General features: G+C 47.8%; 1 protein-coding gene across 5 annotated transcripts in view; it reads left to right on the forward strand.

Moving 5' to 3' along the window:
• The window catches only part of TMOD1 (tropomodulin 1), an 84638-nt gene that overhangs the window by 24349 nt on the left and 35749 nt on the right, over positions 1-24540 (forward strand). For all 5 annotated transcript variants that reach the window (XM_028108698.2, XM_088019208.1, XM_028108694.2 and 2 more), the window contains 2 exons: positions 14187-14343; positions 20986-21105. In XM_028108698.2, the coding sequence (XP_027964499.1) occupies positions 14187-14343; positions 20986-21105 (277 nt within the window). The remainder of the gene's footprint in view (positions 1-14186; positions 14344-20985; positions 21106-24540) is intronic.

Raw genomic sequence — 24540 nt, forward strand, 5'->3', positions numbered from 1 at the left:
CTTTCATTTCTGTTTAACAGGTGCTTATATGGCACTTCCTATGCCCAGGCACTGTTCTAAGCACTTTGAAAATCTTCATTCATTCAACCATCATCATAATCCTGTGACGCAGGCACTGTTATCAGCCCCATTTTGCAGATAAGAAAACTGAGAGGTGAAGTAAATTGTCCAACGTCCCACCCCTAGGCAGTGGATGAGCCATGACATGGTTCTGAGAGCCACTCTGAAGCTTCATGGGGGTCTCAGAAAGATAGTTTGAGCCACAGATGTGCTCTGGTTTTGTAACTGGGGTGAGTGCTGGATGAAAATCATCCTCCTTTCTTCCTGGAAGCAACCTGAAATGCAGAAGTCTGTGTTCGGTCCTGGCTCTGTTCCCAACTCAGGCCTGTGCCCTCCCTATTTGGAGCTCAGTTTCCTTATCTGTAAAAGGGGTGCAGTCAGCCTAGATGCCTCCTGACACCCCCTCCAGCTCTAACCAGCTATGATTTGATGAGCAGTTCCTGGCAGCCTTGTTACCTGAATTTAGCTGACACTTCAGGGGGGTAGGGTTTCAGTGATGCAGCTGTTAAGCTCCAGTGTCACGTGACAGAGTAGAGTACTCAGAGTTGGAAAGCAGCTTTGTTTGCAGCAGAGGGTTCCAAGCTTGTGCACATAAAAAAATTTTTAAAAATTAAAAAAAAAGTCCCTGAAACTTTCTATCTCTCACTCTGCGGCCTGGAAAAACTTGAGCTTATCATGAGATTGTTGCACTTGGACTCCCACGGGAGAGGAATGCTCCATGTGCTAAAAGTATCCACTGTTGACTGATTCCCCAAGAGGATCTGCCCTTTCTCGTCTCTCGGGAGTTAAGTGGATGCTGCTCTGAAGCCCAGCCAACTCCTTGGTTCAGATTGCCTTTGCACCAGGCAGTGGGGAAAATGGACAACGTACAGAAACATTGAAGACTGACGGGTCACACTGTGACTTGTGCAGGGAGCCGTGTACACGTTCTTATGCGATCAGTAGGTAGTTAACATTTACTGGTTGCGCCATGGGCAAAGCTTTGTGTGGATGATCTCATTTAATCCTCTGAGAGTTTCGGTCATGGGCCCCATTTTAAAGATGGGGAAACTGAGGCTCAGAGAGATGAGGTAACCTGATCAGGATCTAACACAGATGGTGCTGGGATTCCAGCCTCCAGCCCTGCCCCTAGAGCCCATGCTGTTAACCACCACCTCCTGTGAGCGCCTATGGGCTGGAGCCTGCCAGGGCCTGGGGTGGGGAATAACCAGCAAGTTGTTCTTTTCCAGCACGATTTCCTTTGAAGTTGTTATGTTAGTTTCACCATCAATACTAATCTCCTAAAAAAGAAAGAAAAATACCATCAAGATCAAGAATTTACTTGTAAATATTGCTTGATAATGAAGCTTTGGGGAAAAGGAAGAATTTTTCTTAAGTGTCTCAGTAAAAGGATTAAAATGTTAGCAGGAGGGAAGATGGTAGAGATAATCCCAACCTTATAAAGAAAGCGGGTTCAGTGAGTTGGTTTTGAAGTCAGCCATTGGGAGGCTTTGGCCCTTTATAGCCACAGAAACAAGAGTGGAAAGCAACAGTCGCCCTGCAGGGCCCAAAATAATAATCATAGCTCTTTTCTCTGTGGAGGGCTTTTTACAGGCCAGTCACTGTGCTAAGTGTTGTATGGGCCTCATCTCTACGAGGATCACTACGAGGATCCTATGTGATCGGTCCTTAAAGTTTGGGGTCCATACCATCGGAAAAAAAAGAAATGGATGACCAGAATCACACAGCTGGTAGGTGGGAGGCTAAGCACAGGCAGACCTGTTTCTCTTAGTCCATAATGCAACAAGAGTTCTGAGAACAGGGCACCTGGGTGGCTCAGTCGGTTAAGCGTCTGCCTTCGGCTCAGGTCATGATCCCAGGGTCCTGGGATGGCATCGGGCTCCCTGCTCAGTGGGGAGTCTGCTTCTCCCTCTCCCTCTGCCGCTCCCCCCAGCTTGTGCTCTCTCTCTCAAATAAACAAAATCTTTAAAAGAAAAAAAAGAGCTCTGAGAACAGGGGCCATGGACTGCAAGAAGAAACAATGGAGACGAAAACCGCCCCCTCCATGTATGTACATGATGCAGGTAAAGAAGCTCTCATTTATGGGGTCCTTCCTGGACACACGTCATTCACCTGGTGCTTTATGCATTTCACTGAATCCTCACACCAACCCTATGATGTAAGAAGTAGTATTGACATTGTAGTGATGAAAAATCAAACCAATGGGAAAACCCCCCTGAGGCCCAGAGAGGGCAATGTTCTTAGTCAAGGTCACACAGCAGGTCAGCCACAGGCCCAGGAAGAGAACAGGGGACTTCCTGTCACACAACTTTGCTTCCCATCAGACTCCACAAAATCATAAAATCCTCCCTACTCTCCAGATGGTACCCTGTAAGCCAGAAGACGCTCTTGGCCATGCAGGAAGCAGCCAAGTTTGGTCCACAGGGCTGTGGTTCTCCCTTGTAACACAAACCAGCAGAATTGTGAGCCCAGGACAGAAGTAAACAGTTGAAATAGAAAGAAATAAATCTCTGCTCTAAAAATAGGCACACATCCTTAGAAACACTGCCGGCCATGTACAGAGCCAAGGATGGGCTGGCAGGGTGAGGGTGAGCGAGGCCAGGTGTCAGTGTGTCCCCACCCTAACCTCTGTCTTCTGGCCCCATGACTACCTCCCTGCACCCCTCTCCAGCCTCCCCAGAAAGTCCTCCTTTCTCTTCCACCCCCCCTTGCCTCTTTGCTAGCGGACCTCTTGGTCCCACAGCGCTTTACCCCTCGGTTCGAAAGCCTCCCATTTTTCAAGGTCCAACTTCCCTGCCCCCCAACCCACAGCACTGCACCTGCCCCACACTGAGGATACTGAGCAATTTCTGTTTTGATTTTGACATTTTTAATAGGAAACATTCAAAACACACAGACGATACTTACGTTCCCATGATTTAGATTTAACAAAAGTAAAAATTTTACCTTATTTTATTCAGATAACCCTTAAAAAGAAAAAAAATCACTGTAGATAAAGTTTTTTTTAAGATTTTATTTATTTTAGAGAGAGAGAGAGAGGGCGTGGAGGGCGAGGGGCAGAGGGAGAGAGAGAATCTCAAGCAGACTCCATGCAGAGCGTGGAGCTGGATGCAGGGCTCGATCCCAAAACCCTGAGATCATGACCTGGGCCGAAACCAAGCATCAGACACCCAAAAGACTGTGCCACCCAGATGCCCCTGTAGATAAAGTTTAAACCCTGCCTTCCCACCCCCTAGTCTCTTCCTCATCTCTCCTCTTCTACTGAACACTCTCTACTTGAGAGGCGGCAAACCAATCACCTACATCAGGTAGGTAATACAAGTGAAGGAAGGAAGATGTGCCAGTTTCTCAAGGCAGGTGGCCATCCTGGTTCATCTTTCACTTTTCCACTCTTAAAAGGGATGTGGACATAAGAAAATTTTCACTTGCAACTTAACCTCCCAGGAAGAAAAGTAACAACACAGTCAGTGATGAATAGTAACTGATTCTAGACCTCTGTGTCAGCGACAGTAGGGAGTGGGGGGTACTGAGGTAAACAGAAGAGTTTGTATTTGACTAAAGGGTAATTGCTCTTCAGCCCCACCAGTTGTTGCTGATGTGGAAGGGAAGGCCATTGAATTTTTTGCCAGACCATTGAATTTTTCCAGAGATACTGGAAATGTGAATTTTTTTTAGGGGGGGGGAGAGGGAGAGAGAGAATCTCAAGCAGGTCCCACACCCAGGGCAGAGCCCGATGCAGGGCTCAATTTCATGACCCTGAGATCATGAACTGAACCGAAATCAAGAGTCAGATGCTTAACCAACTGAGCCAGCCAGGCGCCCCTGGAAATCTGAAGTTTTATGTGAAAGTTCCCTATTTTAAAATGTTGATGCCACATTTAAATGCACAGACCAAACCAACCCAAGTTTTGACATTTGATTGGACTATAGGCCTCTTAGTTTGCAACTTAGCTCTGTTCTGAATGACAGGATTTTGTGTTTGTTAACATACACACACGTACACAAATAGAAGTATGGTTAGTTATATGAACAGCACCTAGCCCAATGCCTGGCACATAGTAACAGCTTAATAAATGTTGAACCTGAATCTATGATCTGCCCACTAGGCCTCTTGAATTTGGAGCCACATTGTGCCACCAGATACAGGGCGGCCAGGGACAGTTGTGGGAGTTGTGCACTGAAGGAGACATTGTTCACATAAACCAGAGAGCAAATAATGTCCTTGGAGTTGTGCAGTACACAGCTCGCACAATCAGATGCAGATGTTCCAAGTGTCCCCATAACTCAGTATCTGTTCAGTTGAACAGAAATGAGTAATTATGCCCTGTGATGATAAAACTAGCTGGCAGTAAGCTGCACCTGGATGGAGTTCACACCTTTATTCCGAGGTCTGAAGCTAAAAAGGCTTTTGAACTTCGTTTTAGAGAAGGAGACGCTAAAGTCAGAGAGCACTGAGTGCGCGGTCTGTGGCTCTGCGGCCCTGGGATGCGAACCTAGGCTGTCAGTGAGGATGCAGTTTGGCGGCAAGATTAAGACCCTGAAAATAACGTGACTCGAGCAGTGGTTTATTCATCCTTCAAGTTCAAGTCCAGAAGTGCGCCGTTTAGAGCTGGTACGGAGCTCAGCTCCCCACACTTCCCTGAGTCCCAGGTTCCATCCAGCTCATCTCTGGCCAGCCTGGGGTATAGTCCTCATCCTCATGGTCTGGGCTAGTGGTCCTCATGGCTGCCACGCTGCATCAGACTAGAGGAAAAGGGGAGAAAAAGGAAAAGAGAAAAACCATTACGTGGGCGCCTTTTAAGGAAGATTACTAGAAATCGCCACCGGACACTTATTGACCACAGCTTAGTGACGTGGCTCACCCTCCCTGCAAGGGAGCCTGGGAAAAGTAGTCTTTAATCTGAGAGGCCTTGTGCTCAGCTCTAAGAGTAGAGTGCTGTCAGTACCAACAAAGGGGAGACATGATATCGGGGACCGTTGGGAGGCTGTCACTGTGAGTTTGCCAGTTTGACGGCCTGAGGTCCTGCTCTGCCAAAATCTCCGAGGCAGAGTAAGAAGAACTGGGAGGAAATGAACCAAATCCAGGCCCTTAAAGAGAACATCACAGAAGGTCACCTTGGCCTTCCCTAAAACTCCCATCTGTGAACACTGGCCCCATCCTGGACACCCCCACCCTGGCACCTTTCACGCGTCCCCTCCCCCAAACCTGCTTGGGGCAGCAGTTGGGTGGCCTGACAGATAGCTTGGGGCAGCAGGTGTGATGCTGACCTGAAGGGTGTCGAAATAACACCGTCCTCCTTGCCCAGCTGGAGCAACAGTGCTGCGTGGGTCAGGACTATTCAGACTACGTTTTCTTAGTGCCCAGCGCTTGGTGCTGAGGAGGCAGAGAAGACGAAGATACATCCCACTCGGTCTCCTCAGGGAGAGAGACAGCATTGACGTGCTCCAAGACAGAAGAGGGTGACATTATATAAGCGCCGGCAGGGTGCCCAGGGGAGTTTGGACAGAGAATTTCCAGATCAATGTGGGGAGCACTGCAAAGGCCAAACAGGGTGCCCAAGGGAAAGACTTTAAAAGACAAATGCAGGGGAGGAGGCGGGAGGGAATGCCAGGCAGAGGGCACAGTCTGCGCACAGGCAGCAACACGAGAGCAGGGTGCGGCTGTGGAATGTGGAGCAGCCTAGAGAGGCTGGGACCTGGAATCCTTGGAGAGAGGAGGAACGTCAGGAGGCTGGAGCAGCTTGGGGTCGAATCATGAGAAGTTCTCTTAGCTGGCTGATGAATTTGGTTGGGACTCTGTAGGTTAGTAGAGGCCCTGAGCATCTGTGAGTGGACTGGGGAGCGGCATGGTCGGACGCTGATGTTGGTGAGGTCCGGCTGGCTGACCGAAGGGGAAAGGAGTAGAGAGGGGGAGGTGCGAGGCAGGGAGGCCAGCCTGGAGGCTGCTCTCGTGCTCCCAGCTGGAGGCACGGCAGCTTGAACGAGGATGGTGCTCTCGGGACGGAGACATCTCAGAACCCTGCGACTTCAGACCCACCCAGACTCCTTCCCCCAGCAGGCCATGCCCCCTCATTCTGCCACACCCTTGTCTGTGAGGTGCTTTCTATCCCCCCGTAACACCCTCCCCTCTGTCCTCCTGCCCTGGCTTTTTCCTGCCTGGGAACACTGGGGCCCACTGAGCTCGGGCACCACCTCCTCCAGGAAGCCGAGAACAATTGCTCCCACTTGGACATGGGTCTCCCCTGTAGCTGTGAGCCCCGGGAAGCAGGACCACACGTTCATTTTCTCAAGATGCCCAGGGCCCAGCACAGCAGTGGAACATGCTTCTTGTATGTGAGGCAGAAAAAGAGGATCAGAACCCGGGGAAGGGACGGTTTGGCCCAGCTCATGCCATGAACACCAGAGTGAGGTAAAGTGTGCTGTTATGACCGATAGGCCCCTCCTCAGCTACTGCACTTGGGCCACAGAAGTGCCTTTGGAAGTCGGCTCTAATGCCCTAAAAGAGTTGACAGGGGGAAGTAGCGACTATTGGGTTTCACTGGTCCTATAGCAAGGTCAGGGCAGCTGAGCCAAAGGCTTGGATCTTTCTAGAGAGAAAAGAGGGGGAGATGCCCCGAGTGTGTTGGCGTGTCAGTATGATAGAAGGGGGGCACTTAGAGGTTAGGACCCCACTTGGCTCCTCTGTGCCTGAGGCATGAGGGGCGCGGCCCCCTTCGCCCCTGCTACACTCTTGGGTTAAGTTCCCCCCCAACATGCGACAAGAAAGCTCTGTTGATGGGGGCGCCTGGGTGGCTCAGTCAGTTAAGTATCTGCCTTCGGCTCAGGTCATGACCCCGGGGTCCTGGGATCGAGCCCTGCATCGGGCTCTCTGCTCAGCGGGGAGTCCGCTTCTCCCTCTCCCTCTGTTCTCTCGTGCTCTCTCGCTCTCTCTCTCTCAAATAAATAAATAAAATCTTTAAAAAGAGAAAGAAAGAAAGAAAGAAAGAAAGAAAGAAAGAAAGAAAGAAAGAAAGAAAGAAAAGAAAAAGAAAGAAAGAAAAAGAAAGAAAGAAAGAAAAAGAAAGAAAGAAAGAAGAAAGAAAGAAAGAAAGAAAGAAAGAAAGAAAGAAAGAAAGAAAGAAAGCTCTGTTGAAGCCCCACTGAATGATTTCTAGTGGAATCTAGAAGCTGCTGGTCAGGAATGCAGAGGCAGAGTGCTCCGTATCATCTAGGCCCTGCGGGGCTAGAGGGCCTCATTTTATACAAAGGGAAAACAGACCTGGCAGGTAACTGAAAAATAAAAGTCCTCAAGTCCAGTTAGAAAAATGTGGTTTTTTTGGCCAAATACCTTGTGAAAGGTAATCATGTGACTGACTGGCCTATAAAACGTTTGGCCTTGCTGATGTGGTGGAAAGGGGTGGGGCATCTAGGATAGACTGAGGTCATTTAAAATGGGAGGGGGCGAGAAGTCAGTGGGCATTTGGGGCAGTTCAGCCTCCTGGGTTTCACTCTTACCCCGGGACAGGAACTCCATGCCTTGGGGCCTCAGTTTCTTCATCTGTAAACCAAGACTGGTTTGATGAGGAGGTGAACTCTCGCTTTCTAACACACTTGGAGAGGAAGCCTGGTTCTCACGTGGCACCACATCTGGTTTCCAGGGTCTGTTCCTAGAGGAAGCCTATCAGGCGGGATGGAACATTTTCTGTGGCTTGGAAGTCAAGAGTGCCGGGCTCTCAGTCCAGTGTCTGACCTCAAGCTAGGCCCTTCCCCTCCCTGACCCTGGGCCGGCTGCTCCCAATATGCAGTAAAGGCATTGTCCTCCACGTCCTTTCCTCTTCTGGGGGGTTGTGTGGGGTTTAGTCACAGCACAGGAATACAGGACTCCTGGAGCTCAGACCATGGCGGGGGGCACCTTTAATATTCCTTTGTCCTTAGACATAGTTGCTTTATTTGAGAAAAGTGATAAAGTTGCTTATTTATTTTGTCGCTGTGAAGAAGCAGATTAGGGTACATTTCATGTATGATTAGCCACCAGCCTGGAAATGGTCATACTGATCCTTGGGCATGCTAATTGTATACAGTGTCGTCTGTATATAAACTCAGGCTTTCTGGCTCTTTCTGTGCCTCAGTTTCCTCAACTGGAAATGAAAGAATCGGTCCAGAGTCTCTCTTAGAGATTTGCAGCCCCTTTAATACATAGTGTGTGTGTGTTTGTGTGTGAATGAGTCAGTGTATGTGCCTGTGTGTTGTGTATGTGTGCATGTCTGAACAAGCCCACAGTGGTCCTAGCTGAGATGGCTTCTGACGTAGCCCTAACTATCTATAGCAATGATAATTGTGCAGATGCTTGATATTTGGCCTTACTGGCCTCTGTTGGCAGGGTGTTAGAGCTTCTCACAGCCCCATTAAGGATCCGACAAAGTTTCCATCGTCCTTTGGACAAATGGACTTCAGACTGCAGGTGTGAAAGTCAAATTAAGATGATAACCTGCCAAGCTGCACATCCGAGTTTTAATTTTAAAAGCATTTAAAAGGAAGTCGCCATTTAAAAACCCACGAGTAGGGAACCACAGGAAAAGCTTGCCTAATTTTTCCCCTACGATTATTTCTAAAAACCTATTAAAAATTCCATGTGTTTTTGTAATTTTTAAAACCACTACATTGAAAACTCATGGATATACCTCTTTCTTCCTCTAGTCCAGAGCCTGATATGGGCGAGACACTTGAGGAGATATTTGTCGAATGAATGAATGAGCATCTTGATTTTCTCTACACTGAATTCTAGTCTGATAGAAACCTGAGATCAGATGTGGCAAAAGGGCAGCCCACAGACCCAGTCTGGCCTGCAGATGTGTTTTCTGTGACCTGAACATTGTTTTTAAAATACTTGGACTTTGTGTCAATGTTTAAAAATCAAGAGCTTTCACATAAAATGAGCAGATCTAATAGCACCACCCATATTCTCATATGGTGATAGTTCTGAGCTGGGCGGTGTAGAGGCATCGGAAGCCCCAGTGCACCACAGTCCCCACCACTCCCAAGCATCTCACACATAAAATTTTAGCCTGAGATCAGAGAGCTGCCCTCATCACAGGAATACATTTCCAAGTGTAAGGCAGGACGTGAAGACATGCTCTGAGTCCTAGGTACCAAGGTTGTCTCCCAAAGCAGACCTTACCCCTCACCAAACTGTCTTTGGAGTGAAGATGCACGTGTGGCGTGAGCCTGTCAAGACCTATCCCCCTGATGGAGAGCTGACGTGTGCCCTGGGGGAGCCGGACCGAATTGTCCCTTCGACCTAGCTACAGAGAAGGACTTGCCCAGCAAATTTCCCACACGCACACTTTAAGATCAGGACAACGAGATAAATTCCTTCAAGGTTCGAGGTCCCAGTGACTGCAGGCATCGTGGAAATATACAACCTTTACCGGCAACGTAGAAGCTAGCAATAGACTGTTGTTTGCTAATCAGTGAAGCAGACCCCCGTTTTGGATCTTGATTAACTCGAAAAGCCAAACAATGCAGTGTTTTCCATACAGGCAGTAATGGACGCTCTGCTCTCATTTTATTCTACCTACCCCGTTGACCTCCCCTCTCCCCGGCTCCTCCAAATTAGAGATCTCTTTGTGGGGTCCTGGCCCTGCCTGTTAGCACACTGCCTGGACACATGAGGTGTTTGTTGACTGAACAAGGAATACAGGAATGAAAGAGACATCTCCCCACGTACGTGTTCACCAAATGCTCTCCTGGTCAGAGCCACCAACAAAATGGTTGTGGGAGCTCTTTTCCTCACCAATTGGATAGCCTGTGTCTGAGATTCAGTTTTAGGTTCTAAGAGTCCTGAGAGATCCAAGGCAGTATTTTCTCACCCATTTAACTTCTCCATGACTAAATTTACACAGTGAGGCTCATCACATCATCAAACAGGACACCATTTTAAATTTGGTCAGCATCACTACCAGTCACTGGCATGCGAAGAGCCTTCAGGGACCTGGAGGTCCCTGACCGTTTGGCTACTGCGTTAGCCATTTTTATAATTTTCCCCTAGCTAACATACGCCTTTTTAAAAAGTTTTTATTTATTTATTTGTGAGAGAGAAAGAGAGAGAAAGAGTGCTCGCACAAGCATGGGGGAGGGGCAGAGGGAGAGGCAGGCTGATGCGGGGCTCCATCCCAGGACTCTGGGATCATGACCTGAGCCAAAGGCAGATGCTTAACCAACTGAACCACCCAGGTGCCCCCAACATATGTCATTTTTAAATAACAGCTTTATTTGAGATATAATTCACTTACTGTAAAATTCACCCACTTTAAGTGTACAATGCAGTGGTTTTTTGAGTGTTTTCACAGAGTTGTACAACGCTCGCCACAGTCAACTTTAGAACATTTTCATCACCTAATAGAGAAACCCCTATATCTCTCCAGCCTCCCCAGCTTGAGGCAACCACTCATCTACTTTCTGTCTCTCTAGATCTGACACTTCATATAAATGGATTCCTTTGACTGGCTTCTTCCACTTAGCACGATGTGTTCAAGGTTTCTCCTATGTTGTAGCGTGTATCACTGCTACGTGTCTTTTCGTCATCAAGTAGTGTTCTGTTGTATGGCTATACCAGATTCTGTTTATGCATTCATCCTTTGATGGACGTTTGAGTTGTTTCAACTTTTTGTCTGTTCTGAATAATGCTAATGTGCTTACTATTCTCACCAACACTTGTGATTATCTGTCTTTTTTATTATAATCACCCTGGTGGGTGTGAAGTAGTGTCTCATTCCGGGGTTTGATTTGCATTTCCTTGGTGGCTAATGATGTTGAGCATCTTTTCATTTGTGTATTGGCCATTTTTGTCCTCCTTGGAGAAACATCTATTCAGATCATTTGCCCATTTTTAAACTGGGTTACTTGTCTTATATTTTGAATTGTAAGAGATCTTTACATATTCTGAACACTAGACCCTTATCGGGTAGATGATCTGCAAAACTTTTCTCTCAAATTGTGGGTTTCACATTCTTGCTAGTCTCCTTTGAGGCATAAACAGTTTTAATTTTGATGAAGTCGCTTTATCCATTTTTTTCTTTTGTTGCTTATTGTTTTAGTAGCATATCCAAGAAACCATTGCCTAATCTAGGGTCACAGAGATTTATGCCTGTTTTCTTCTAAAAGTTTTATAGTCTTAGCTCTTACATGTAGATCTTGGATCCACTTGGAGTTAATTTTTATATATCATGTGAGGTCACGTGTCATTTTTGAAAACAAGTTAAAATGATAAATAACCAGGAGTTTAAGAAATATGCAAATGTCTTTGGTTTTAATTGAATATCATGTTTTGTTTTATTAAATATACTAATTTATGGGAAAAAAACTTTAACTCCTGAAGAGGCTGATATTCTCAATATTTACTTTAAACATCCAATAAGCTAAGTTAGAAAGGGCTTTGATGTTTTTGTTTCTTAAAAAATCAACTGCTTTCAGTATAGATTTATATAAATGAAACCATACTCTAATATGATGTATAAGTAATATTTTTAAAGTACATTAAAAACATCTTTATTCCCCTATTGTAATGATTTGGGCTTCAATTTAACAGTAGTTCTCAGTTAGGGGCGATTTTGCTCCCCAGGGTACATCTGGCAATGTTTGGAGACATTTTTGCTGGTCACAACGTGGAGGTGAGGTGCTCTTGGCATCCATTAGGCAGAGGACACAGATGCTGGTAAACAGTTGACAATGCCTAGAACAGCCCCCACGACAAGGAATCATCCAGCCCCAAACGTTAATTGTGCCAAGGTTCAGAATCCCTACTTTAGCTAAATCAGTGGCCTCTCTCAGATACATTCCAAAAGAGATGTGAGTTTGCAAACCCTTTTCCCCTCAGCTAAGCCTTGTGGGTTTCTCCCATCACAGAGCCTTTAGGGACCAGCACGTGCCCCAGCACCTTCCTGCCATCAAAACGCTTTACAGTGACAACAATCTATCAGGTCTTCCTTTGTGGGGATCATTGGGAAAACACTTGCTTTCAGTGCTTTCTTCATTTTATATTTGAACGTCTTCATTTTTTGAATTTTGAGACCTATCTGGATAACACATCTCCATTTCAACGTACATATTTGGGTAACCCATCTCCTGTTAAAATGTATGTTATCAGATCATAAGTAGTAATTTGTGAGTGCTTGGCAGTGGCCTAAGCACTCTTCCTGCATTATCTAATTTAACTTTCTCAACAAGCCCAAGAGAGCAACCATGCTTATTCACATTTTATAGCCATGGAAACTGAGGCCCGGTGAGATGAGGTGACCCGCCCAAGATTATATAGCTGGAGTCAGCACTACATCAGGCGACAGCGTAAGCTTGTCGGGGGTGGTCAACTGTGAGGTGCACGCATGTCGCAGAGAATCTGGTTTGCTCTCAATGGGTAATCACAGATGGAGGTGTGCGGGACAGTTAGGTGGTTCTCTTTCTCACTTGAGTCACCGTGAGTGCCCCGCCACGGGAGAGAAGGGGTGGACATGCAGCTAGCCACAACAAACCCCATCTCGCCCAGCCCATGCCCATGGACGCGTGCCTCACCTGTGGGCCTCATCCATCCTGAGTGTCATGGTGGACAGTACCTGAGGACTGCTGCTTCAGGGAAACGGAGGTGTCTGTGGCATCACTTATGTTCCTGATGCTCACCCCCAAATCAGTCATGACTTAATTTTCTGCCTACTGGCTGACCTCTTGTAATGTGCTCCAACTCCCAAACATCTTTGCTGCCTCATGGCCCGAGTCCTTTTGCACCCAGGGCTCCAAGGGGAGCAGTGCTGCAGTGGTAAACGGTGGTAAAACATCTTTGAAAAATCATACTGGAATTAGGCAGTGGTAGTGTCCTGCTGAGGTTTCGCTCCCCGTGGCCAGGCCCTCAGCTATGTTCGTATACCTGATATCATCCCTTCTCAGAGGGGGCTTTCCAAAGGATCCAGACTGTGTGGGTGTGGCCGAAGCTATGCATTTGGATGATACAGAGATTGGAGGTGGGATGGCTGTCTAGGTTAGCCGGTTTGGGGGTGTGGCAAGAAGTGGGGTGAGACTCTGCCTCCCTCTGCCTTCCAGGTATCCTCCACTATATCCCTGAGTGAAAGGGGGTGGGGAGAGAGCAATGATTGGAAGTGAAGACTGCCCTCCTCCCCCGCATCTGAAGAAGGACCCTGGTTTTTGTTCTAGATCTGTCACTGAATGAAACTCCTTGGGCAAATCTTTCCTTGCTCTGGGCCTCAGTTTCCTCTTGAAGGGAAGGTGTGTGCACTAGACAGTCTCTAAGCATCCTTGCAACCATAAACTTCTTTGAATCTCTAAGGCACAGGGGGCTGAGGTAAGGGAAGCCTATGTGATTCAAATCTACCCTGATTCTTGTCTGCTTTAGTAGCAAGCCCACACCTAGAAGCCTAACCATGTTTGAAGAAGGAACACAATGATTGGCTGATGCTATCTTTCTTGAGACACCCATCTCCAAGGGCGACGTTCAAAATATTTAACACCAGAGTGGCACGCGCATGGCCTGTCAGCAGGGTGGAAAGCAGCCGGGAGGGCCGGCCAGGGCTGCAGCCTGAAAGCACGCCTCACCCACCCCCACAGCTCTGCTGAGCCTTTCCCCGCTTGGATATTGGGTCTGTCACTTCTTGCCTGATTCTGCATTCGGGGCCCTAACTCATGGCCCTTGGACTTCTTCTCACCCCAGCCACTGTATGCACGATAGCAATAATTATCCTCCTGCATCCAAACACCAACTTAAACATATTCATACTCACAGACGCTCTTGGAGTGTCCCTGTCTGCCAAGCCCTGTGTCGGCTGCCTCCTCACCCCTTTGCCTTCAGAAACATCGAAGGCTTAGAGACTCTAGACAATGAAGACCTGAGTCCTAGCCTAGCTATGCCCCTCATCTGCTATGTGACCTTGGGCAAGTCCCTGCCCCTCCCGGGTGTCAGATGCCTCACGTGTAAATGAGCGACCTGGGTTAATTTGATGGGCTCTGAGGTCCCATTGGTCAAAGATGAATTTTGGGAGAAATGCAAGTCTTCAGCAGCTGACCACTCTCTTTCTCTTTCTCTCGTTCCCTCTCTCTCTCTCTCTCTCTCTCTGTGTCACCTGGCCCCACAACCTCCACTGTAGAATGCACTGCTGCCTGCAGGCCTGAGGCAGAAGGATCAGACCACCAAGGCGCCCACGGGCCCCTTTAAAAGGGAGGAGCTCTTGGATCACTTGGAAAAGCAAGCAAAGGAGTTTAAAGACCGAGAAGATCTGGTCCCCTACACAGGGGAAAAGCGAGGTACTGAATAATGTTGCTCTTATGAATACGTCACTCCCCGTGCATTGTCGAGTGCCACCTGTATGCCAGGCCCTGTGCTGAGCCGTGTGTGGCTGGGCCTCCTTGCCCTCATGCCTGACCCACCCAAATTCACAAACCCAACACCAAAGGCATCAACGCATGACGTAGATTTAGTGAAGTTTTGGGTAAACTAAGGAAAGTGTGATACGTACCCAAACCAGCAAAACTTTCCCCTAAATCCCCTTTAGCCGGGGTGTCCTGATTATTTTTCATACAAACATAGTCACCTTTGAAAATGAAAGCGGAAACTATTAATCACGACATCAGGACATAGGCCTGCACAAGGCCTGTCCTGTGCAAACTGGGAACAAGATCACCTACCTCTGCCCTCACTGTCCTTGTTCTTTCCCCAGTGTTCCTCTCTCTGGCAGCGGCATCCCCTCCTTCATCTGTCCTTCTAGGACTCTCTGCCCCAGCCTAAGGCAAGCCATCTAGAAGACTGGGGAACAGAGAGGCACCCCCTGACTGTCCAACCCTTCCAGGACTCCCCGTTGCCTTGCAAACCGTTCTGTCCTCTTGGATTGTGTTCACCCTCACTCACCCCACTGCTGCCCTACAGGCCTCCTTCCGTTCCTCACACATCCCAAGCTCTTTTCTGCCTCAGAACCTTTACACGTATTCCCTCTGCCTAGAATGCTGCTCCTGCTGTCTGGCTCCATGCTGTCTTCACGGCTGGCTCTTCCTCCCCTATAAGAGGCTTAATGGTTAGAAACACAGGCTGGAGCTAGATGTACCCTGGCTGCTGTCCGGACACTACCACTTACTAGCTGTGTGAGCTTGAGTACATTTTTCAATCTGCTGTGCCTCTGTTTCATCCTCTGCGAAATGGGGATGAAGAAGATCATATCAGCAGCCTCATGAGGTTCTGTTGAGGACTGAGTTAAGATATATATAAAACACTTAGCCGGGCACCCGGCCCATAGCAAACGCTATGTAAGTACCGGCAATTATTATCCGTTTGGTCTCCACTGAGCTGTCTCCTCTTCCAGGGGAGCCTTTCCTGTCCACTCTGTTTAGGGCATGCAGTCCCTTCAGCGCCCCCTGGGTTCTTCGCCATCTCAGGAGCCTGCGTGTGTGTCCTTCAGAGCAATTTCCACTTTATCATTTTCTCCTTAGGTATCACTTGTCTCTCCCACTGGCTGTAAGCCCTGTGAGGGCAGGGCCTCGGGCTGGGTTTGCTCACACAGCAACCCCAGCACCCAGCACGGGGCCTGGTCTGCAGTAGGGCTCATAGAGAGTTGCTGAATGAATGAGGTAAAATTAAATAAGTCTACAGTGAATCTTGTGGGTTGCTTCCTTACAATATAAGCCCCACAAGTACAAGGACCGCATCTGTCTGGCTCATCATTACATCTACACCTAATAAACACTAGCACATGGTAGGCACCCGAGAAGCATTTGTTGAATGAAAGCATTAATTCTAATCAATTAATATTGTGTAAATGTTTATTTGCAGTCTCTTCCACTCTCCCCACCCCCAAGATTATAAATGTGATGAGCCCAGGGTCCACATCTGTGGCATTTATCTCTGTATCCCTGTCGTGTGATAATCAAATGAAAAAGCAAGCAGAGGTAGCCTCATGGGGAGGAGGTTGAGCCACCACAAACCCTGGACTCGGAGCTCAGTCCAGATTTTACAGAAGACTGGGAAGGTCAGGGAAGGCCCAGAGGCATTTGGGTTACAGAACATCGGGAGGATTGTGTGGTCTGCGGCACCCCTGGAGGAGGGGCAGAGGAAGGAGGCCTTGACCATAAGGGCCGGGTGTGCCCGGCTGAGAGTGTGGGCATGAGAGGTTTTTAAGCAAGGCACTTGTGTCTCGAGGAGTGATTTCTGTGCAGCAGATAAACACAATAGAATCTCTGGATTTCATGCGGCCTTATTGGGCCTCCCATTGTCCCACCTGCACATTTGAAAAATGGGGACACTGAGAGTCAGGAGCGTACCTGGGTGGACTGCGGGTGAGTCATTGCTGGCGTCCGTGGCTCCATGTACCCACCACCCTGCGAGGGAAGGAGCTGGAGATTGGGGGTGAGGGGTGGGGAAGGAAATCTGGGCGGTACGCAGACCAGTCCTGCTGCCCCTCCATGGCATGCTGGCCTGGCGTGGAGCCAGGAACCGCTCTCCAGACTCCCAGAGCCTGACAGCCTTCATGAAAAACCACGCTGACCCAGGGAGGGTAGCTAGAATTTATTCTGTTTCCATATAGTGACACGCCTAAGAGACTTATCATCATCATCACCACCAGCAGCATCCTCATCATAAAGTATTTAGCTGATGATTGTTGGAGTCTTTACAGTTTGAATAAGTGGGGGGGGTCTCAGCAGAGAGTTGGGGAAGGGGACCTTCCGACTGGAACAGGCAGACTCAGGGCCATGGTGTCTAGCCCTCACTGAGCATTTATTTACCCAGTGCCGGGCCTAGAACTAGCCAAGGTTGAGGGGAAACAGCACCCTAGTCTCCGCAAGACCAAACAGAATGAGGTGGAGCCATAAACTGGTACAAAATCCTGAGGAATCTGGACTTTCATTCACTCTCACCCAAGTGGGGGGATCAGAATAAAGCTTCATGTCGGATATTTTTAATGCAGAATTATATTGAATTCTCCATGCAGAATTAGATTTGACTACACGTACTGAGGAGAAAAGTAAAATAAGAGAGATTTAATCAAGATAGAAGTTTAACTTCTTTCGCCTAGCTGCAGGGTTAGGCATTCTGGGCTGGTAGGGCATCTTCCCTGACATTAGCATTCAAGACCCTTTCCAGTTTTTCATTCTGCCTCCCCTGCAATATGTCCTTGTCCTCATGGTCCATCTGGCTGCTGAAGTTCCAGTCATCACATCCACATTCCAATTAATAAGATGAAGGAAGGGAGGAAGTCCAAAGCCCCTCCTGTGTCTTCGAACCACTGCCCTTGCTGGAGACACTTGCTACAGGGGTGTAAGAAACCACAGGTCTGATACATTTATTGAAGGGCCAGCCTACTCATTGCATCTGTCATTTTTACAGCAGATTTTCTTTTTAACCATTTTGTTTTCTTTGCATGTTTTGCCCTTTTCCAGTTTCACCAGCTCCAGGCTCCCCCCCCCCCGACCCCCCCCCCCCCCGCTTCAGGCAATTCTCAATGAATTGCCAGAGTGAATTTTTTTTTTTAATTTGGTAAAATGGTGAAATTCACATAACATAAAATGAACCATTGTAAAGGGAACAATTTAGTGGCATTTAGTGCATCCACAATGTTGTGTAAACCCCACCTCTATATAGATCCAAAACATTTTCATCACTCCAAAATAAAACCCTAGACCCCATAAGCAGTTAGTTCCCAGTCCCTGCTGCCTCCAGCCCCTGGCAACCATCAATCTGTTTCTATGGCTTTACTTAGTCTGGATATTTCCTATGAATTAAATCATACAATATGTGACTTTGTGTGTCTGGCCTCTTTCGCTGAGCATATTGTTTTTGAGACTCACTCATTCCCTTTTATGACTGAACAATATTAAACAGTGTTTATCCATTCATCTGCTGGTGAATATTTTGGTTGTGTCCACTTTGTGGCTATTGTGATTAGTGTTACTATGAACATTCCTGTACAGGTATTTGTTTGAGTACCTGTTTTCAAGTCTTTGGGGTTTATAATCCCAGGAGTGGAATTACATAGCAATTCCATGTTTGTGCCATTTTACACAGTCACCAGCAATCAAAACGGTTCCAGTTTCTCCACATCCTTGCCAACATCTGTTATTCTCCATTTTGGTTTTTACTGTAGCCTTCCTCATGGGTGTGAAGTGGCATCTCATCGTGGTTTTGATCTGCATTTCCCTAGTGACCGACGATGATGAGCATCTTTGCAGGTGCATATTGGCCATATGAATATCATCTTTGCAGAAATATCTTTAAGTTCTTTGTCCATTTTTAAATTGGTTATTCTTTTTGCTGTTGAGTTGTAAAATTTTTTTTTTAAATATTCTGGATACTGGACACTATCAGATAGGTGATTTCAGTATGCTGCCTTTTTACTTTCTTGATAATGTCCTTTGAGGGACAAAGATGTTAAATTTGGATAAAGTCCAAGTGATTTATTTTTTTCTTTTGTTGTCATATCTAAGAATATGTTGCCAAATCTAAAGTCATGAAGGTTTATGTGTAGGTTTCCTTCTAAGAGTTTTATAGTTTTAACTATTATATTTAAGTCATTGATCCATGTTCAGTTCATTTTTGTGTATATGGTGTGAGATAGGGGTGCAGCTTCATCCTTTACATATGGATGTCCGGTCCCAGCACTTTTTCTTCTCTTTTTTTAAAGATTTATTTACTTATTTTAGAGAGAGAGTGAGTGAGAGAGTGCAGTGGGGAGGGGCAGAGGGAGAGGCAATGAGAAACTTATAAGACTCCACACTGAGTGTGGAGCCCGACGCAGGGCTCAATCTCATGACACTGAGATCATGACGTAAGCTGAAACCAAGAATCGGATGCAGCCCAGGCATCTGAGCACATAGGCAGCCCCCAGCACCACTTCTTGAAGAAATTATTCTTTCCCCCATTGAATGGTCTTGGCACCCTTGTCAAAAATCAATTTTCCATGGATGTATGGGTTTATTTCTGGACTCCCAATCCTATCCCATTGTCTAGATGTCTATCCTTGTCAGTGGCACACTTTTTAAATTTGTAGTAAGTTTTGGGGCGCCTGGGTGGCTCAGTCGTTAAGCGTCTGCTTTCAGCTCAGGTCATGATCCCAGGGTCCTGGGATTGAGCCCCACATCGGGCTCCCTGCTCCGCAGGAAGCCTGCTTCTCCCTCTCCCACTCCCTCTGCTTGTGTTCCCTCTCTCGCTGTGTCTCTCTGTCAAATAAATAAAATCTTTAAAAAAAATTTGTGGTAAGTTTTGACATCAGGAAGTCTGAGCCCTCCAAGTTTGTTCCCTTCAAGATTGTTTTGCCTTTTTGGGACCTCTTTTGATTCCTTATTACTTTGAGAAATGATTTTTCTATTTTTGCAAAAAAGAAAAAGGCCATTGGAATTTTGATAAGAGTTGCCTTGAATCTAGAGATTGCTTTGGGCAGTATGGTCATATTAATATTGTCTCCCAATCCATGAACTTGGGATATTTTTCTATTTATTTAGGTTTTCTTTAATTTCTTTTGGCAATGTTTTCTAATATTCCTCGCACAAGTCCTTCAGCTCCTTGGTTAAATTTATCCTTAAGCATTTTATTCCTCTGGATGCTATTGTAGATGAAATTATTGTTCTAGTTTTCCTTTCAGATTGCTCCTTGCTGCTGTGCAAAAACACCACCCGTCTGTGTACATTGATCTTATACTCTGTAACTTACTCTGAACAGTGTTTATCGGTCCTAACAGCATTTTGTCGAATCTTTAGGGTTTTCTGCATATTAGATCATGTCATCTACAAACAGAGATAATATTACTTCTTCCTTTCCAGTGTGGATGCCATTTTTTTTTTCCTTGTCCATTTGCTCTTACTGGAACTTTCAGTGCAACATTGAACAACCACGGTGAAGGCAGACAGCCTTGTCTTGCAGCCGATCTTCGGGGCATGTTTCTTCCTCTTTCGGGTCCCAGCTCATAGGCCATCATCTCAGTGAGGCCTTCCCCGACCACCCTACCCCAAAAAAAGCAGTGCTCACCTCGACTGGACCCCAGCCTGGAACTGCCTGATCTTTTGCTCTGCTTTATTTTCCTCCACAATGCCTAATACCATGTGATATCTTTGCATGGTTGTTTACTGTCTGTCTCCTTTCACTAAATTGTAAATTGTTCACTGCTGCCCCCCTGGCCCCTAGAAAGGTGCCTGGCACTTATGAAGCACTCAGTAAATATCTAGCGTGATGAATGAATGAATGAATGAATGAACGAACAAATGAATGCAATTTTCATACATGGAATTAAATTGTTCACGCTCTTTTATAGACTTGCTTTTTCTCACATTATGTCTTGGGCATATCCTTCTTTGTAAGCAGACATCTCCATCATCCATTGTAATAACTGCGGGAACTCCTTCGTATAGATGTCCCGTAATTTCTTCAACAACCCCCTATTGGTGATCCGTGCAGTGACCTTCCTTGTGTGCCTCTTTGCTCCCTTGTCCAGTCATGAGTCTGACACTTTAAAAATATAATGTCCCATGAGACAGGCATACATTTTTCTCCCTATTCTTTTAATAATCTGAGTGTATTTTGTTTATTTTGTTTAGAGATGCTTCTAAATTTTTCTCTCGTATCCGAACACTTGGTTAGGGTATCCCAGAGCCTGACATTCAATTACATTTTTCTTTTGTAGCTCTTGCCTACTTCCAGGTTGTTTTCGTTAATGACTAGGGTTTTCAATAGCAAGCAGTCTAGTTTGACCAAGTTTGAAAGTCCTTCTTTTCAAATGTGAGAGGTGCTCTGTTGGAGATCTTTGATTCTTGTTCCTTGGGGAAGTTTGGCACGGGTCCCCAGAGGGAGAAACCTGAAGCGAGTGAGTCTCAGCACGGCCCTCAGGGTGCTGGAACAGTCCACCTGGGGCCATCACCAGAGACTGCCCCAGCACAGCGGCATGCCCTGTTACGGGCACTCATGTTTTACAGGAAAGGTCTGGGTCCCCAAGCAGAAGCCGATGGATCCTGTGCTGGAAAGTGTGACCCTGGAGCCAGAGCTGGAGGAGGCATTGGCAAACGCCTCAGATGCAGAACTCTGTGACATCGCAGGTAAGAGGCTTTCCAGAAGCTTCCCCGCATCTTCCAGAAGGGTTTGACCTGCCTCTGCAGGGAGTCTTAGGTGGTTTATTGCAACATGAACACACTCTCTGTTTCTAAAAAGGACTAGAGGAGACCACGAGTATTAAGACTGAAAGCCAGTATCAAAAACCAAAGTGAGGAAAATAGAAATAAAACCACCCAAACCTATCACTCCACAGAGCCATCTGTTGTTGCCATGAGAGCCCATCCCAGAGAGATGTGGAAGCATCCCAGGGAGGGCCAGCATAGGTCCTCTACCAGCCCCTGCATCAAATCCTGCCCAAGCCACCTGGGAAGCGAGAACAGAGGGGGACAGGCAGAGGGTGTGGGCAGCTCAGGTTTGGGGGGCTCATGAAGGGCTGGAGCAAAGTCATCTCACTGTATAACCTTGCAAGGCTCAGAGATCCAGGCTTTGAGGAGCTTGTCCCCTCATTGCATATTTGTACAACACTGTCCATCTCAAAACGTGTTTCCTTACAACCTTCACAAACAGCCCTTAAGCTCCAGAAGGTGGCCTGATACTCAGAGCCCTTCACCACCCTTGTCTCCTTCTTACGGTCTAGTCCCTGCCCTGTGTGCCCTGAGTTCCGGCCCCGCTGAGGGTTGGGCTCGGGCCGCAGCAAACACCCCACATGCCCACCGCGGTGGTGCTCCCTGGCCTGGAGGGTGGGGGGGTGCTCTTTTCATTCTGCAGACTTGGGAGCTACTAACCACCCAGCTCAGATAATGACGGGAGTGTGGATGGGGTGAGAAGAGACTCAGGACAAGTGGGAACGGGAGAGAAAAGAATCAGCTGTGACACTGAGGTTGGGGGAGGAGTCAGGAGGGTTCCAGATTTCTGGCTCCAGGGACTAAGTGGATGGTGGTGCCGTTAATGAAGGTGGGTATATTAGTCTGCTCGGGCTGCCATACAAAATACCACAGATTGGACCACTTAAACAACAGAAACTTATTTTCTCACAGTTCTGAAGACTAGCAGTCCAAGATGGTGGCAGGTTTGTTTTTTTTCTGAGCCCTCTCCTTGACTTGCCGATGACCTCAGCTCACTGTGTCCCTCTGTGCATGTGTCCCCTGGTGTGCCTTTGTGCATCCTAGTATCTTCTTATAAAGATGCCCAGCAGATAGGATTAGGGCCCACCTTAACACCTTCTTAAAACTCACCTCTTTAAAGACCTTATCTCCAAATACAGTTGCAAATTCGAAAGCACTGTAGTTAGGACTTCAACATGTAAATTTTGGAGGGACATAATTCAGCCTATAATAGTATGAAACGAACAGTTTCAGGGGAAGGACTGAGTTATTTGTGGGATCTTTGGAGTTGAGTTGCCTGTGGGCCACCCAGAAGGGGACAGCTGGACTTGAAAGTCTTCAGGAATGCAGAAAGACCTGTGGTGTCATTAGCACTGTCAAGCTCCAGGCAAGGTGGCTGCCTGGGGCCCTGGAGGCAAGCGCCCCGGCCAGCACTGAGATGAGGAGTGGAAATGGGACGAAGCTACTCACAGTGGGGGCCAGTAAGCCACACATGGCCCGGGAACCAAAACCAAGTGAAGACAGAGCCTAAGGCAAGAGCTAGGAAGACAGAATGAGGGCTCAGGGCTGGCTGGGAGACCCCGGGCTATGTGAGGCCAGAGGCCAAGTGAGGCCGCAGGGCTAGGGGATCGGCTGCTGCAGCTGTCTTCTGCCCTCCTCACAGCCTCCGGCTTCTCGTGGGCGTCATGCTGAGTCCTGGTGGCATTTGTGCTGGTGAGTGGGAAGCGGGTGGCTCTCATCTAGCGGAACCATCAGGGGAGGGACAGTGAGAAAATTCGTATGACACGGGGTGGGCCTGGCGGCCAAAGCCAGGCTGCAGGGACCCAAGGAGTACGTGATGGGGAGAGCCAACGTGTAGATTCTTAGTCCAAACAACTGTTTTCCTCAAGAGGCAGAACATCTGGGAAGGGTCACGGGGCAGTGGTTTGCAGGGTGTCGGGGCTGAGAGAGAAAGGCTTTCGTTTTCGCCGCGGAGTACAGAACCGGCAGGTATTTCACCCAGATGGAAACGGAGCGCCTAACTCGGGGAACTTCACTGGTTCGCTTTGCAGTTCCACATTTGGTTTATTAAAAGCCGCAAAAATCATATTAGAGTCCTCACTATGCTCCTATATTTCCAGCAAACCATCTCCATGGCTGGGGGTCCCCTGACTTCCAGTTAGCCCGTGCAGCAGGGAGGTGACTGGGTGACACCGTGGTCCAGCATGTCCACACTAACTCACCCTGGGGCTGTTTTTATCTCAGCCCTTCTCCTCTGATGGCCCTCCATGATGTCACTGCCCTCATTAGGCAGCTCAGAGGGATTATCAAATGACTCCACAGTCAGAACCGCCAGTTCCTGTGCCAAAATAGAACTGCAATATCGTGCTACATCTCTGTGTTGGTTTCTTGAAACAATTTCCCTTTATTTTTGTTGGCATGACTAATTATTATTTTCTGTTCATGGTACCATAACCTTCCGTTGTCTGGAGAGGAGAAGGGGAGCTGTAAGTCAACACCAGCGTCCACTGACTAACCTTGGGCGCCGGCCACTGTGTATCAGGCCTTTGAAAGGTGGCAGGGGCTCTGGGGAAGGAGGGACGGCACACTTGTTGACCACCACCTTATGGCCCAGGTGCTATGGGAGTTGCTTCTAGTACCTTGCTGCGTTTCTTGACCACAGAAATCCTAAGAAGTAAGTGTTACCATTGTCCCTGTTTGATGGATGGAGGAAGGAGGCACAGTGACATTAAATGCCTTGCCCATGGGGCTTGAACCCAGGCAGCTTCCTCCGAGGGCACACTACTCCTCCTAGAGCACCAGCTACCACAACCCAGATGAAGCCGTCCTCTGAGGGACACAGAGGGTGGGCAAGAGGAGGTTCACCGCCAAACCCCATGGAGCTGGCTGGGGGGAGGGTGGGGCCATGTTAGGAAAGCCTCTGTATGTCACAGGAGGGCATTGACCCCTTAGGGTCAGTGGGGCTGAGGGCAGTGTTGGGAGAGGCCAGATGAAAGCAAAGGTTTTAGGCAGAGGCGGTGGTGTTCGGAGGATGGGGGATGTAGGGGGCAGGCCCCAGGTAAGGTCAAGGGCTAAGGTGGAGCTGGGGGCTGTGTCTGAGGTGCAGCTGTTCCTAGCGCTAGACCTGAGGCCAAGAGGCCAAGCTGTCAGGAGGATGCCAGGCTTTCTGGCCGGAGGCGCCAGAAGACAGCCGGGGGGTGGGGGGAGCGTGTAGGAAGAGCTGCTTTGCCCGGGGTCTATTCAAAAACGCCACAGGCAGTAGAGACGGGACCTTGTGTGAGCATCTGGTGTGGCTAGCTGGGGGTTCAGATCCCTCTCGAGGATGGGGTTGCTGGAGCCATGAGCATGGAGGACTCAGCAGAGAAAGAAAAGTAA

The sequence above is a fragment of the Eumetopias jubatus genome, unplaced genomic scaffold (genome assembly GCF_037043125.1).
Source record: "Eumetopias jubatus isolate StellerSeaLion01/CBP00866 unplaced genomic scaffold, mEumJub1_p1.0 scaffold_15, whole genome shotgun sequence".
NCBI classification, from domain to species: Eukaryota; Metazoa; Chordata; class Mammalia; order Carnivora; family Otariidae; genus Eumetopias; species Eumetopias jubatus.